Below are 16,490 nucleotides of genomic sequence, written 5' to 3' on the forward strand. Positions count from 1 at the left end.
CCCTGGCTTTACGGTTTTTGCATGTATAACAAGTGCAGGGATCATTTACAAAGGATTAAGAAGCTCTCTCGTCATTCTTGCTCCTGGAAACATTCAATGCTGAATGAAGATGGAGTCAAGGTATGGCAGTAGACGTGCAGAATGTCCAATCAGGTAGAAACTAGTGCTCATCAGGGAAACAGCGTGGCGTAAAAAACAAAAAAACAAAAAAACAAACAACAACAATAAAAACAACAACAAAAACAGTTCTTTATGATCAAACACATCTAAGTTTAGAGCCCAGCTCTGCCTGCTCGTGGCTGTGGCCACTGGCGCCCCATCACTTTGTCCCCAATTCTGCAGCTATGAAATGAGGATGACAACCTGCCTGCCTCAAAGGATTCTTGCCAAAATTAAATAAGATAGAGGACATAAATCGTTTAGGAAGTTTCAAGTGTAATAAATGCCTGTCTTCTTCCCTCTCTTGCCCCCAGCCGCCTTCTGTTCCTATAAGTCTAGTGGCTGTGGCTGAGACTTCTGGGTCAATGGTGCAATAACTGAGAATTTCTAGGTCAAACAAGAGCTGTATGGGAGGCAGAACAGCTGCTTTGTTGGTATTCTTGTGTACGGTGGTGTGGGGAAGGTCTTTCCAAACCATCCAAATTACTTCCTAAGACTTTTTGCAGTTGCCCAAGCCAGAAACCAGGGAGCCATTCTTGAATTCTCCTGGTCTCTCACCAACCACCACCCCCCCCCATCTGTATTTCCAAGTTCTGTTACTTCTCCTTAAGTTATTCTAAATCCTACGGTTCTCTCCATCCCCCTGCATTATTTCTTGTCCCTGGAAGTCTGCAATGGCTCCCTGACCAGCCCTGCAGAATTGTCCCTCTTCTTAATTATCCAGCAGATAGAGCTCTTCCTATATCCAAGTCTTAGCCAGTCACTCCCCTGGATAAGATCACTTCTTGATTGCTCAACTTCTCTCAAGATAAAGTCTAAACTCCTTAGTGTGCCTTGGTCCCTAAATTTGGACTCCTGCCCACGTTTTCAGCTTTCTCTCTCACCAACCCTGCTATGCTGGACTATCTCCAGGGCCGTGGACAAGGCACAGTGACTGAGGGGTTCCTGGATGCGGGACTTTAGTGCTAAGAGCAGGCCAGCCCTGGGCAAACCAGGATGGCAGTCACCCTAGTTTTGCCTTGGGTCTCCGCGTGCTCTGTTCCTCTCTCCCGAATGCTTCCCCTCAACTGTCCCGCCTCCTACTGACTCCTCAGTACCACTCATCCTCTATTTCTGCTTGGCCATCCCCTGTGCAGCTCCAGATGGAGGGATTTATCTGTCCCCTCCCAAAGCTGTCACAGCCTGTGCTCCTTGCAGCCCCTGCTCTATTTTAATGGCTGCTTTGTCTCCCCCGTGGTTATAAACCCATTAAAGGCAGGAAGTTTTTTTCCTCCTACCTATATTCCCAGAGCCTAGCAGAGAGTCTGGCACAAGGTTGGAGTTCGATAGTTTTCTTGAATTAAGGAATAGCAATATAAATTTATCTTTCTCAATTATGATCTAATTCATATCAATATGGGGAAATGTTATGGATCGAATGCTTGTGTCCCCACGCAAATTCATACGTTGAACCCCTAGAATGACTGTATTTGGAGATGAGGCCACTAAGGAAGGAAGGAAGATTAAATTAGGCCATAAGGGTGGCGTCCTGATCTGATAGGATTGGTGTTCTTATAAGAAGACACACCAGGGAAAACCCCTCCCACACACACAGGTACCAAGGAGAGGCCATGTGAGCACACAAAGAAAAGGCAACCCCAAAGGAAAGGTCTCACCAGATGCCAACCCACCAACACCTTGATCTCAGACTTCCAGCCTCCAGAGCTGTGAGAAATAAATGTCTATTGTTTAAACCACCCGGCCTGTGGTGTGACCAATGATGACTAAGGGTCACACAAGGAACCATCCTGAGGCAGACAGTCTATTCTAAAATGGCCCCAATTATATTTCCCATCCCACATGTTCTTCCAGAACCTTGCAACTCTCCCAAGTCTCTGCCTGCTCTTCTTGAAACTCGTCACCAGAGCATAGTGGAGTGACACTATGAGACTTGCGAGGTTAGGACAAAAGAGGTGATTCCGAGTCCACCTGTCTCTCTCTTGGGATGCTCATCCTTAGAACCCAGTCCCCATGCTACAAGAACCCCAGCCCAAATGAAGAGGAACAGGGACCCCTGCCCTCAGCCCTGGCTGAACACCCAGTGAAAGGCTTGCATGCACTTCCCAGCCATGTCCCTACACCATCTTGGAATTGGATCTTCCAGCCCTCTATTGGAAGGACCCAGAGGCGGATGTGTGGATCAGAGATAAGCTCTTCCCCAGGCCCCTCCCAAACTGCAGATTTATGACGAGAATAACAGACTGTTGTTGTAAACAACCAAGTTTGGGGCTGGTTTGTTTTATAGGAATAGATAACCCAAATACAGCTTGTTGAGACAAGATGTAGCCACTTGTACTAGATGAGCCCTTCTTTCTCTTGATACGTCCTTGCCCCAGAAGATTCTGGTTTATTTCAGAAGAGACAGGGACACACTCCAGACTGGTCCATTCAAATATTGGCCCACAATGTGACTGGATCCTGACATAATCCAGGGGGCAAAGCAGGGCAGAATCGTGGAGCTGTAGGCCACCCCAGGTGCACAGCTGCCCTTGGCTCCTGAGGGCTGACCATGAGGGCTCCGCCTTCAGGAAGAGGAAATCTTAACAGATAGCCATCTGCTCTGCCCATGGGAAGAACACCAGGTCTCATCCTGGGTGTTTTTCTTTTTTTTTTTAATTCTCTGCCTCAGAGTCATGTGTTAGCATCACCTTGGGTAGTGCAAACTAATTAATTGTAAGTTGGTTCTGTTTTGTCCTATACCAATCATTTGGGCATCCAAACCACTGTATCCTGGGCCATCCTTCCAGGCCACCATCTTGAACCATTCAAAAACAACTATGTATATGTATGTTATAGTATGGAATACAAGAACATGAGTGTTCAACATTACATGATTGACAAACATTTGGTTTTCTATCATTCTGCTTTACTTAGGTAACTAAGTATCCTAGAATGGTTAACTTCTGGGACCTTGAAATGGTTACATGAGTAGGTGGTTTAGTTTAGAATGTATGACTAATATTTTTGCAGCCAGGTAACCTTTTCTGATTTCCAATGACTCTTTGAAGCCCACTTACATTGCTTAAAAATCAATTATAATTCCTTCTTTGGACATTTTTACATTGCCCCCATTGTGCTGGTTATTTCTCACTGTCCCACTCATATAATACCCCTCCCACCCACTCCTGGCCATGTTTCTCCCCAGTCGTCTTCGTTCTCTGACTTCTGGATGGGTCTGACCAAAACCAAGTGCTGTTGGAGTGTGGAGGGGTGGGGAGAGAGAGGGCTTCTCCCTCTTCCTTCCCTGCTAGGCCTTGTTATCTACAGTGACTGTGTTCCTCCACCACAGAGCATACATCCTGTTGGGGAGCCCCTCTCTGTGGCTACAGGTCTCACTGGGTTCTAGGAACAACAGGCCCTTTCCTTTCTGCCTCTTCATGCCACAGGATAACAAAGGCTTCCACTGTTGCTAGTTCCTAGGTGCTTCCCCATCTCATCTTGATTCTCTTAACCCTCCCTACAGTGTTGTTGTGGGCTGAATTGTGTCCCAGCCCCCCAAACCCCCACCCAGATTCCTATATTGAAGTCTTAACCCCCAGGACCTCAAAACAGTGACTGTCTTTGGAGATAGGGTCTTCAAAGAGGTAATTAAGGTTAAATGAGGTCATATGGGTGGGCCCTAATCTTATCTGACTTGTATCCTTATAATAAGAAGAGATGAGGACACAGACCCACCCAGAAAGAAGACCATGTGAAGACACGAGGAGAAGGTGGCCACCCACAAGCCAAGGAGAGAGGCCTCAGAAGTAACCAACCCTGCCAACATCTTGATCTTAGAGTTCCCAGCCACCAGAGCTGTGAGAAAATAAATGCCTGTTGTTTAAAAGCCACCCATCTCTGGTATTTTTCTTATGGCTGCTGGAACAGATGAAGACAGTGGTACTTTGTGATGGCAGCTCTAGCCAAAGAGACACCATGGTAAACAGCCCCATCATTAAACTGCTCAAGTAGCCTTGGGAGTGTGCTGTCTGCATCTTTCTGGGACCCTGCCCCACACACCCAATATTACCACTGTTGCTATCCTGTGTCCCTTTATCAACCCCATGGTATCTAGCCTCATATTTGTATCTAAGTTTGTAACTATGTCAGCACTTAGGCCATGAATACCTTTGACTGAAATACTGTAGAACTCCCTGTCCCAAGTAGGTACCTAAGCTGAAAGTTTCTAAGAGAGGACCCAAGTAACATCCAACTCTCCAATGTGTAGAGCACCTTGTCATTTCTATCAAAATCCTTTCACATTTTTAAATTGACTTCGGATCTGGAGCCTGGCTGGGTAATGCCTGAAGCCCAGAGGGCCTCTGAAGATGTTGCGTGAGGATTTTCGTGGCTGCCTTGGTGGCCGGGAGCCCTGCCCACCGATGAGGAGACCAGGCGAGACGAGCGGGAACTTGGAGAGGGGCGCTGGGTTCTGCATTTAGGGATATCTAGGGAGGAAAAAGACATCATTCCAGTGAGAGCCACTGAAAGAGCAGAGAGGAAGCTATATAACTAAACCCATTTTAATGATGCAAAACAGCTCTCTCACATCATAGGGCTGGGTTGGATTTATTGAGACTTCCCAACTTCACCACCCCTAATCCCCATGCAATCTTCACCTCGAGCTAAGAATCAGTCTGGTTAGTCTCCAAAGTGCTCTCATGACCATAATTTCATTTGAACCTCAAGAAAATTCCGCAAGGTAGGTAGGGAGGTATTAGCATCTCCCTTTTACAAATCAACAAAACCGAAGGACAGGCCGTTTACGTGCCAGCCCCAGTTCACAGAGCAAAAAAGTGTCAGAGCCAGGTCTGGAGACGTGAGGCTCCCAGGCCAAGTGAGTACTGGTAGAGTTCCCATATTTTACACTCACTACTAATCTGTGCATGCACACATTTGCTCTAAAAAGGCAAATGTCACAGGTTGACATTCCAACCAAAACTCACAGTGAGAAAGGATTTCTCCTGGACATCTGGCCGTGAGCAGGAAAGGGGAGAGGGAGAGATGGAGAGAACAAGAGAAAGAAAGAACACGAGCTGAGCTTGCAGGGAGCACAAGCGATGGACTCTCGTAAGTTCCCTCTTATGTTGGCCTCTACTGTGCAGAGAGTCAGATGGAGATGGGGCAGATATGCAGACCCTGTCTCCTTCCCTGAACACAATCCCGGTCCCATGACTCCCTATTCAGCCAGCACGTCCCAGCCGTCAGATCCTTTGTTACATCCCTCTCATGCTCTGCCAGATATGTTCGCCATACACAGGGCTTCTATTAATCTGGGGAAATCCTACTTGAGACTTTCACTGAATCAGAAACTGCTTCAGCCAATTGTTGCTGTCTCCTGTCCTCTCGTCCAGCGAACCGGGTCCCTTGTTATTCCACAAAGATGCCCCCTAGTCTTGCCTCACACCCTACACCAGCCTCACATGGTCTATTCCTTCTCTAAATCTAACCTGTCCTTCAAGGTCCATCTTCTCCAAGAAGCTTGAGTGTCTTGACCCTCAAGGATTTCCTTCTTTTTTTTTTTTTTAATTTTTAAAAAGATTTTATTTGAGAGAGAGCAAGAGAGAGAGAGAGCGCACAAGCCAGGAGAGGGGCAGAGGGAGAGGGAGGACAGACTCCACGCTGAGCAAGGAGCCCAACGTGGGACTCAATCCCAGGACCCTGGGATCATGACCTGACCCAAAGACAGACGCTTAACCGACTGAGCCACCCAGGTGCCCTGACCCTCAGGGATTTCTGCCTCAGCTGGATTCTTGAAGCCATTATTACCGAGTCCTCTGACTTTGCATTGAACATAGGTTCTTGGACATTAGTATTTGCTCCTGACTGTAATCCTGGCAAGACTGCAAATGCCCTGAGAGCAAAGCTGGAATCTTATACTTCAGTAAATCTACGGGTGCCCGCCTATACATGTTTGTTGATTTTTCTAGGAAAAAGGAGGCTAAGCTGGGATTAAATGTAGCAAGTTGTTAGAACTGGAGAGGAAAAAGGGGAAGGAATGGGAGCAAATAATCTTCCCTCCTTTAAAGCTTCCAGTGTAGTTTGAAGATCAACGCACAGTAAGCATTTTCGGTGTTATTCTAAGATCAACATAAGGTAAAAGAACAAATAGAGGTGTTCCTTTGTGCTATTTTAGTAACAATGAAAATAGAATAATACCTGTTAAATGAAGAAAAAGCCTAGCTCTCTGGGATACAAGAATGGGCTAGTCACACCTCACCTGTAACAGTTTCGAATTTAATCCTATTACTCTGCAAAGCTGATTTATCACTGCATTTGAGGAACCCCTTTCCCCTAAGTCCCCCTGGGTGGTGGGGGGGAAGTTCACATGCTGAGGCAGGCTCCTCTCAAGCTCTCCTTTTTTTAGCCAAGGCAGGTTGCAGGGATTCACACCATACCCCCATCCCCCTTGGTAATTGTCACCGCCTATCCAGACTATTGGGTTTTTCTTCCCTCCAAGATCAGCTCTGGGAAGATGGTCTCCTTACATCCACCCTTTCTTTCTGTCTCTGAAAACAAGTGTGCAGACCCTCTTCATTTTAAGGCTTTAATGTCCATCATTACAAGAGAAAAGATAAGATTTAAGGGGAAAACATGGGGAAGTTACATAAAGGGTATAAATCTGACAGTCTTGGATCTTGATCTAAAGCATCTGATAATCTGGTTGAAATAACTAGGAATTTCTTTTATACCAACACTGGATATGAGATAATAGAAAAGCACATATTGGTCTCAGTCCCATGTTCCTGGCACAGAGCTCAAACCCTTGTAATTTCTGAAGTGATAAGAGCACTTAGGAGCATCTTTTGTTCTGGTGAGGTGACTCTGGATGGGCTCCTGGATGGAGGCTGGTTACCAGAAAGACCAAGTCTTGATTAGAAGCTTAGAATTTTCAGCCCCACTCACCATCCTCCAGAGAGGGGAGAGGGGCTAGAAATGGACTTAATAATTGATCGTGCCTACATGATGGAACCTCCATAAAAATCCCAATAGGATGGGGTTGCTCTTACAAACAATGTTGTTATAAATTATCTTTACTTATGTGCAGGTCCATCTGCTATAGCCTTTCCTCAACCTGTTCCCATGAAGAGAGATGGAATCAGCTACAGATCTTTCTCAACTTATGATGGGGTTGTGTCCCGATAAACACATCATGAACTGAAAATACTGTAAGTCAAAAAAATGCATTTAATACACCTAATCTACTGACTGTTAATAGCTCAGCCTGGCCTACCTTAAACATGGCTCAGAACACTTACATTGGCCTACAGTTGGGCAAAGTCATCAAACACAAAGCCTATTTTATGATAAAGTGTGGAATAGCTCGTGTAACGTATTGAATACTGTACTGGAAGTGAGAACTAGATGGTTGTTAAGTGTATTGGTTGTTCATCCTCCTGACTGTGTGGCTGACTGGCTGCCACTGACCTGCATCACGAGAGAGTGTAGGATTGCATATTGCTAGCCCGGGAGAAGATCAAAATCCAAAACCCAAAGTATCGTTTCTACTCAATGTGTATTGCTTTTGCACCATCATAAAGTTGAAAAAATCACAAGTTAAACCATTGGAAGCCAGGGACCATCTATAATTTATTTTTTTAAAAGATTTTATTTATTTATTTTGACAGAGAGAGAGACAGCGAGAGAGGGAACACAAGCAGGGGGAGTGGGAGAGGGAGAAGCAGGCTTCCCGCCGAGCAGGGAGCCCGATGCGGGGCTCGATCCCAGGACCCTGGGATCATGACCTGAGCCGAAGACAGACGCTTAACGACTGAGCCACCCAGGCGCCCCAGGGACCATCTATAATTTAAATATATTTTTCTTGGGGCACCTGGGTGGCTCAGTCGGTTAAGCATCCGACTTGATTTCAGCTCAGGTCATGATCTCAGGGTCGTGGGATCGAGCCCCGTGTTGGGCTCCATGCTCAGTGTAGAGTCTGCTTGAGATTCTCTCTCTCTCTCTCTCCCTCTCCCTCTGCCCCTCACCCTGCTCACATGCTCTCTAAATAAATAAATAAATAAAATCTTAAAAATAAACAAATATATTTTTCTCACTGGTTGAACTTACTGTTTTCTTTTCTTTTAAATATTTTAAGTAATCTCTACACCTAGCATGGGGCTTGAACCTACAACCCCGAGGTCAAGAGTCATGTGTTCTACCAGCTGAGCCAGCCAGGTGCCCCCTTACTATTCTTTTTCTAGAGATATTTACCCAATAATATCTCCAAGTGTTGTCAGCATGTCTTTAAATGGAAGGACATAGAAGAGAAATAGAAGGCCATGCTTTATACAACAGAATTATCCAGGGTTCTGTTCTTGGCCCACGTCCTAGGCAATCAGTGCCTATGTCTTCAATTGCTGGATTTATATCTCTTGCCCCACTGTCTCTCCTGAGCTCTTGGCTCATAAACTCAGCTCTCTTCTGAATACATATACTTGTAGTCCCACAGGTACTTCACACCTAGCACGTCCTGCTGCATTTCCAGTCTCAGTGGTGGGTGGTGTGAGCATTAACACAACTACCCAACCCAGATACCTAGGAGTTACCCTTTCCTTGGCTGGAAGCTGTCCCCCTCCAGCCTGTAAGCACCTGGAAGACAGGGACTGTATCTTGTTATGGTTGTATCCCTAGTGCCCACTCTTGCACCTGTAAAATACTTGTTGGATAAATGAATAGATGTACCAATGATTCCTCCTCTTTCATTTCAGGGCAGTGGCTGAAAGCACTTTGCAAGTGGATATTGAAGTGGGGATAGAAAATTCCTATCTTCAGTCTGGATGGCCATTTGGCTAAGGCCCAAGAAGGGCTATCACCCAGGAACAATTTTTTTTTTTTTTAGATTTTATTTATTTATTTGACAGAGAAAGAGGGAGAGAGAAAGCACAAGCAGGTGGAGTGGCAGGCAGAGGGAGAGGGAGAAGCAGGCTCCCCGCTGAGCAAGGAACTTGGTGTGGAGCTTTATCCCAGGACCCTGGGATCATTACCTGAGCCAAAGGCAGATGCCTAACCGACTGAGCCACCCAGGCACCCCCACCCAGGAACAACTTATGGATACCAGCTTGAATATATCCCTGTGTCTATCATGCTTCAATTGAATTTTATTTTCTTGTTCTCCATTCACGTTATTTGCAAAAATTTGCAAATGATCACGGATACAAACACCAGCATTGGATAAACCCAGGGATCATGTAAGAGAATTGATTAGGTAAAGGAGTATGTGGATATGGAAAACAGATAAATATAGTAATCAATAATGATAGCCTCTGAAGTGTGCCATTCACTCTTCTAGAAATACCACCACCACCACTTGCAAATATCTGACTGCCGGGCGTTGTGCTAAGTGTCACACATTTATTATTTCTTTAAAAATTTTTTTTTAATTTTTAAAATTTTATGTATGTATGTATGTATTTATTTATTTGTAGGCTCCATGCCCAGCGTGGAGCCCAACACAGGGCTTGAACTAACAACCCTGAGATCAAGACCTGAGCTGAGATCAAGAGTCGAATGCTTAACCAACTGAGCCACTCAAGTGATACTTACTATTTCATTAAATCTTCTCAAGCCTGTGATACGGTAAAGAAAGGTAAAGAAGGTGACAATCTTTACTCTATAGGAGATCTTACCCACCTCCCCCCTTTTAAAAATCTACCCTCAACTTTAGGACACTCAGTTCAAGAGTAATGTGGTAATATTATGTATAAATATGGAATATTGTGTTTGAATATCATAAGATCAGAAGTGTTTGTTTTAGTAGTATAAACACAGCTTCAACTCATTCCTATAAATTGCCTCAGCATAGGATGGGGACTGAGCAGTAAGTAAGGGTCACTGGTGGGGATAAAGGCTCTGAGGAGTGCCCACCTAGAGGGGTTTCCTTCTGGGAAGAAAGTCTAAAACGGATGACTACTCATCCTGGCTCCCATTCAGTGTTTGCTTAACCTCTAGGATGGAGCTGCTCCCTGGATTTTTCAATCTGGGAATTCTGTGAGGAGAATCCCTCCTATCCTCGTTTCTGCTTAAGATCCCAGATTGCTGCTCACACCTGTGTGGTCACACTGCTTTGGTCAACGCTACGGAGGGGGTGTTCTCTTTTCCTCCTAGCTCACTCTGCTTCCGTGAGACACAGAGGGAAGGTGTTAGGGAAAAATCATGAACAGAGTTTTAAAGAAGCCGCAGGCCTATCTTTGCTCTTGGTTTATCTTTTAAGTAACCCTGTAGTCAAGCTGTGAGCTGTGGAGGAAGGCTAAGCAACCCTGGGCAGGGTTTGGAAATTTCAATCCAAGACTATGTAATGGCACCATTCGGCCTCCCAAGTGAAGTAACGTAGGGATGTGTTGCAAAATGTGCATAGGCCATAAAGTTCGAATGGTTATTTGTTAGCAATGATAGTGAACTTGAATTGCAAAACAGCCATGTCTTAGAAAATTGTCTTCTACTGTAGTTTGGTGTGAAGTACTATATTACTAAATGTTATACATACACCTATTTATTTATTTATTTATTTATTTATTTATTTATTTATTTAGCAAGCCCTAGGCCCAAGGCAGGGCTTGAACTCATAACCCTGAGATCAAGAATCACATGCTCTACCGACTCAGCCAGCCAGGCGACCCACATATATATATTTTTAAAACCCCAGTAGTAGCAGTGATTAACTATCTGTCATAACTAATATGTATATAACTAATAATATTACAAAACTCACACACACGGTTCTTCTCTTCTGGTAGATCCCAAAGAGAAGCCAATCTGTGTCAAATATTTTATATGTAACTCTTAAAAGCAGGTAGCCATTTTGCCGCCATCTAAATATTCAGCAAAAAGAGAAGCAGATCGAGTCACTCCTGTTGGAAATGCCAGGGTAATTTATTATGCATAGCATCATACAACAAGAGATAACAAGACAGAACAAGTAAACTATGCTCTCTTAGAGGCAAAGGATAAATGCAAACACTCTAAGTAGTGGTCCTGCCTGAGAGATTCTTAGCAAGCAGGCCCTTTATTCTCTTAGGTATCAAAAAGTAACACCAACCAATACTGTAATTAGCAAGCAGTGGAGTGCATACCTCACAGAATGCACAGCACTGAGTTCACCACATGCTCACTGTCCAGCCTGAGTGTGGAATAAAAAACCTAACAAAGATGAGGAGTGAATGCATGAACTATGTGCAGGCACAAGAGTGCACAGAGACCATGCAGGGGAAAAAAAAATACGTGGTTCACATTTCAATATACAGCTACGGATGCAACCATTTTCCATATAGTGGAAACCAGGAGAGAAAGAAAAGACAAAGATAAAAATAGCTGAGAGGAAGCAAAAGTAAAAGCAGGACGGAGAAGCTTATTCCATAGGCTGGAGCCTCCTGCCAAGGCCCCCTGGCTGCCTGGCTGACCCTTCCCTCTGCAGCTTCTTACCTTCTCTCTCTCCTGCAGCCTCCGGTGCTGATCTGGTGGGATTTTGATCTGGCTTACTGCTATTACCCATACTAGCTACTATTTACCAAAAGCTTCTTTGAGCCAGGCATTAACCTAAATGCTTTCCATCCCCCCTCCCAACCCTGTGAGGTTAGTGTCATTCCTAACTCCATTTCATAGAGGAGGAGACAGAACCTCCCAGGGGTTAATAAATGGCCCAAATCACAATCCTGCAAGGGAGTTATCATTATTCCCATTTTACAGATGAAGAAATGGAGGCTCAGAAAGGTTTAGTACTTATCCAAAGTCACACCATTTCGTTAAAAGAGCTCAAGTCTGTCGGAGGGCAAAGTCCATGTTCTTTCTTACTCTGCATTCCAAATGGAAGTCTCAGGAATTTCACTGCTTGAGCTAAATGATTAAAAAATCTCCCACAGAGATTTCTAGTTCTGCACATCCAAACCAAATAGACGTTAGAAAACAAATACCTGGGGAAGTCATCAGAATTTGAAAGAAATCTATTAAAGACTGCCCACAGGAAAAACATGACATACATTTGTTTCGTAAACACTTCTGTTAGAATCAACTGTATTTTCTAAAGCTCCAAGAAGAAGATAGGAGATAGAAACCAGTTTTGATTGGTTGATCATAGGAACTCACGAGTGTGATGGATTCTTTCTGGCGTTCTACGTAAAGTCACTTTAGCTGCAGCTGTGTCGCTCAGGTATCAGAAGAGAGCAGGGAGAGGACGTGTAGGGGACTGCGGGGTCCCACAGCTCCAGACTGTAGCCTGGAATGGACTCTAAAGATGTTGGAATCCAAACTCTCATTTCATAAATGGGAAAATGAAAACTCACAGGCTGAGTGACTGCTAGTTAACTGTAGAGCAGAGGCCAGAACTCTGGGTTTCCTGATTCTTAAGCCATTGTTCTTTCCATGACAAGAATCAGGTATCACTTTAGAGCATATTCTTTTTTCCTCCTTTTGGACTCAGAGAGGGAAAAAAGAAAAAGGTGAGAAAGCTTGCAGAAGCATTTAAAAAACCAGAACACTTAAGAATCAAGTTATCTTGGAAAGTGTTGAAGAAGGTAAGTGCAGAAGCTGGAATAGCAGAGCACAGAAAAAGATAAGGTCTTATCTAAAGCAATTAGAATAAGGCTATTCAAGGCTTGTGTTACTTGTATTTAGGTGAATGCTCTGAAACAGCAAGCTTTTTGAAATCCGTGGCCAAATCAGAACCTAGAAAGTGACGACTTCTAGTCTCCAAGTAAACGTTGAATGTGACATAAAAGGTACTTCAGGTTTTTATACTTGGTAGAAAAAAGAAAAAAGGAAAAATGACAGGAAACAAGATGTGGGCTGGGGTCGTCTGAGTCTACCTCCAGGTCCCAGGAAGTCCAAAGCCTACCCATTTTGTGAATGGTCCCAGGAGCTTTTGTTTTTCTGGTCTTCTAGACTTCTGAGATCTTGCTTTCATGTGTAATTTGAGAATTTACTGTAGAGATGGAAGCGGGGTTGACATCCCAGCAACAGCAAATAAATTCAATCAGAATGGAACTGACCCTGCTCCCCTACCTGTCTGAGCTTCTCTCCACCTGGCTGGCTCTCTCTCTCCTTCCCACCCCCCCACCCTACGCAGGAGCAGAAACAACAAACTTCCTCTAATCTCCTGCAGAGCAGGTTTTCCCCACCTCTGAAGTCCAGGTGCCTATAGAATCCAAGTGCTCAAGGTGGCATCCCTCCTCACAAGCTCATCAAGGAGGCTTCCCCAGTGCAAACCCCCCCCCCCCTTCCCAAACAGGCATTGCAGGTCCAGCTGTTAATATTAAAAAAAAAAACAATTTTTTCCCACGTCTTTATACACAATGGGAAAATTCCTGAGTTTGATTAAGATAGTAGTACTTGCTATACTGTGGTAGTGTTTCTATTTTTTAATTGCTTTGTTCTGTATGGAATTTTATTATCATAACTAAGTGTAATAGACATTTCTTGATATTTATCTGATTTTAATAAACGGTCTTCAAAATCGGAAAGCATTAGTAATCAGATCTAGGCTTTATTCTATCAGTGATTCCCACCAAAGGTGGGTAAATGAAGCAGTTGTAAAGAGGCAGCTTTAGAACTGAAAGCCTTCGGAGGCAACCAGGTACAATTTTAAGGGGTGGGTCTTGAAAACTCAAGCCTATTAAATAATAGAAAACATCACAAGCTCACTGTTTGGCTTCGAAACTGTTTCCCTAAGCAGGTTTCTCTTTTTGGAGGTGTCGCTCATATTTGAAAGCTGTAAGTCACGGTAGGCAAAAAGTGAAGAGGGAGACAGCTCAAGGAATAGTCTCTGTACTTCTCCATGCTTTTTTCTGTTCCAACCCTTCCATTTCATGAAGCTCTGCCTTCTCCAAATATTTTCTGCTTACAGGGGCAAGGAATACTCAGTGTTCAGGTCTCAGGTACCTCTGGGCAGCTTTGTCCGTCTGTCCTTCTTATCCTCACCTCTATCATGTGTTCCCCTGAGTTCTGCCTGCTCACCTGTTTCCCTAGTTCCTCCTGAAACCTTCCTGCGTACAGCTATCTAAACGATGTGAGAACTTTCCATCAAACGAACACAGGGTTCTCTCCATTGCAACTGTACCGGGCTGTGTCCACTACCCTCTCTCTACAGTGGCAATTCTCAGAGTTTTACTGCCTTCTCTCCTTCTGTCCCCACATTGCATTTCCTCAAAACCCATATCTTCTTCTCTCAGGTCCCACATCCACCACTTCCGAGTTTTCACCACCGCCTTGCATCTCTGAGGAGGTTGCTTATTTCCTCTGAGCCGCGTGGCCCATGGTGGGGGCAAACTGGCACCGCGTGAAGACTGGGCCTGAGCCACTCACAGCCTCGAGGCCCAACACGGCCAGGCTTGTCCCAGGCGTCATTACCAACAGAAAGATCTTAGCACAATTCTGGAGGGTTCGATTATGCCTTATGTTCCTGATCAAAACCGCTAAGCATAAACAGTGATGATAATTAGTATATTTACATAAACAATACAAGTAGATCAATCCAAGTGCACACTGCATTTTATTAATGGCTTCATTGTTCTCCATCATTGTTTAATTTGCCCCAGTTTCCCTTCCAGCCTTAATGAGCACAACTTTTTAAGTTTAGAAATATAATGAATTTTTTAACTTAAGCAAGCCCTTCTAAGTGTGTGACAGATGGTTAATGTCAAAAGCCCCTGGGGAAGGCTTCTGTTTAGCCTTTGATTTTGTTTTGTGTTTTCAGCCAGGGAAATGTTTGACTGGGCTGATAATTTGTAAGCATACATCAACCATCAACTTTTATCGTCCTTTAAATTCCCGGCTCTCCCCCAGATTTCTCTGCTACTCCTGGCCTAGAAGAGGCTGGGAAACCAGGCAGAAGCATGCCTAAATGGCCTTTGTGATAAGCCTCATGAAGTTATTTTTCTCAATTAATGGTTTTCACCGACAATTTTACTGCTCTGCTTTAAGCTTCTCCATTCTCTTGGGCATCTGTACATGTGTCTGTGATAAGCCTCATCTAGTCCAACAAAATTGGCCCCTCAGAATACAGACTGCCCTATTTTTAAAAAAGCTTTTTTTTTTTTGAAATGTAACACTTGAAAATACATTGAAACAAAGTAATAGAGCTTTAAAGCTGAGCTATAAAAGTGATTTATTCATGAGTAATACTTATTCCTTTCCCAATTGACATCCATTTTATATTAATTTTCCTTAAATGTGTATCCTCAGCTTCTTTCTAGATTTTTACTACTAAAACAAACTTTCTATTCCACCCTTATTCCCTTCTACTTTGCTCCAAAGACTCTCCTATGTGCTGAGAGGGATCCATTGGGGGTACAGAACCACAATTTGGGAAACTCTGCTATGAAATAATAACGCTCCCTAGTCACAATCACTGACTTTATTAGGTAGTCAATTAGCTATTTTTTAATTAGGGAAAGAAAAGTTCCTCATTCATTTTTTCTGAAGTTACTTGAAATGTACTTTTATAATCATGCTCCACTGGTTGCAGGAAAGCTATGGAAAGTACACCTTTTCTTAGGTAAGTGGAAACTTCACTCTTTAGGTAAGTAATTTCTTTTTTTTTTTTTTTAAAGATATTTATTTATTTGAGAGAGACAGTGAGTGAGAGAGAAAGAGAACACTAGCAGGGGGAGGGAGAGGGAGAAGCAGACTCCCCGCTGAGCAGGGAGCCAGGACCCCGGGATCATGACCTGAGCGGAAGGCAGACGCTCAACCCACTGAGCCACCCAGGTGCCCCATAGGTAAGTAATTTATATAAAGACATTTCTATAGCCCATCCTCCCCCCACCCCAAAAGACTCACAGCAGAAGAAAGAACCCCTGATAACAATGTTCCCTTTATATTGTATACTTTTCACAGCGGATTCATACACTTCAGTTCATCCAGTTGTTTTTTTTATTTTTTATTTATTTATTTATTTATTTTTAAAAAGATTTTATTTATTTATTTGAGACAGAGAGAATGAGAGACAGAGAGCATGAGAGGGAGGAGGGTCAGAGGGAGAAGCAGACTCCCTGCCGAGCAGGGAGCCCGATGCGGGACTCGATCCTGGGACTCCAGGATCATGACCTGAGCCGAAGGCAGTCGCCTAACCAACTGAGCCACCCAGGCGCCCCCAGTTGTTTTTTTTAACAGATGAGGAAATAGAGACTTAGAGTCTCGTGGGAATAAAAGGTAGCACATAGGGAATATAGTACTGATATTATAGTGTTGTGTGGTGACAGATGGGAGCTACACTTGTGGTGAGCACAGCATAATGTCTAGAAATGTGGAATCATGATGTTGTACACCTGAAATTAACGTAACACTGTGTGTCAACTATACTTAAATAAAAAAAAAAAATTTTT

General features: G+C 43.9%; 1 protein-coding gene across 1 annotated transcript in view; it reads right to left on the bottom strand.

Annotated features, from left to right (window-relative positions):
- Positions 1 to 4,442: 4,442 nt before the first annotated feature.
- The window catches only part of FBXO16 (F-box protein 16), a 53,062-nt gene continuing 41,014 nt past the window's right edge, over positions 4,443 to 16,490 (bottom strand). Inside the window, exon 8 of the mRNA XM_021698753.1 lies at positions 4,443 to 4,625. Within this exon, the coding sequence (XP_021554428.1) occupies positions 4,443 to 4,625 (183 nt within the window). The remainder of the gene's footprint in view (positions 4,626 to 16,490) is intronic.

This window comes from Neomonachus schauinslandi, chromosome 2 (genome assembly GCF_002201575.2).
Source record: "Neomonachus schauinslandi chromosome 2, ASM220157v2, whole genome shotgun sequence".
Lineage (NCBI taxonomy): Eukaryota > Metazoa > Chordata > Mammalia > Carnivora > Phocidae > Neomonachus > Neomonachus schauinslandi.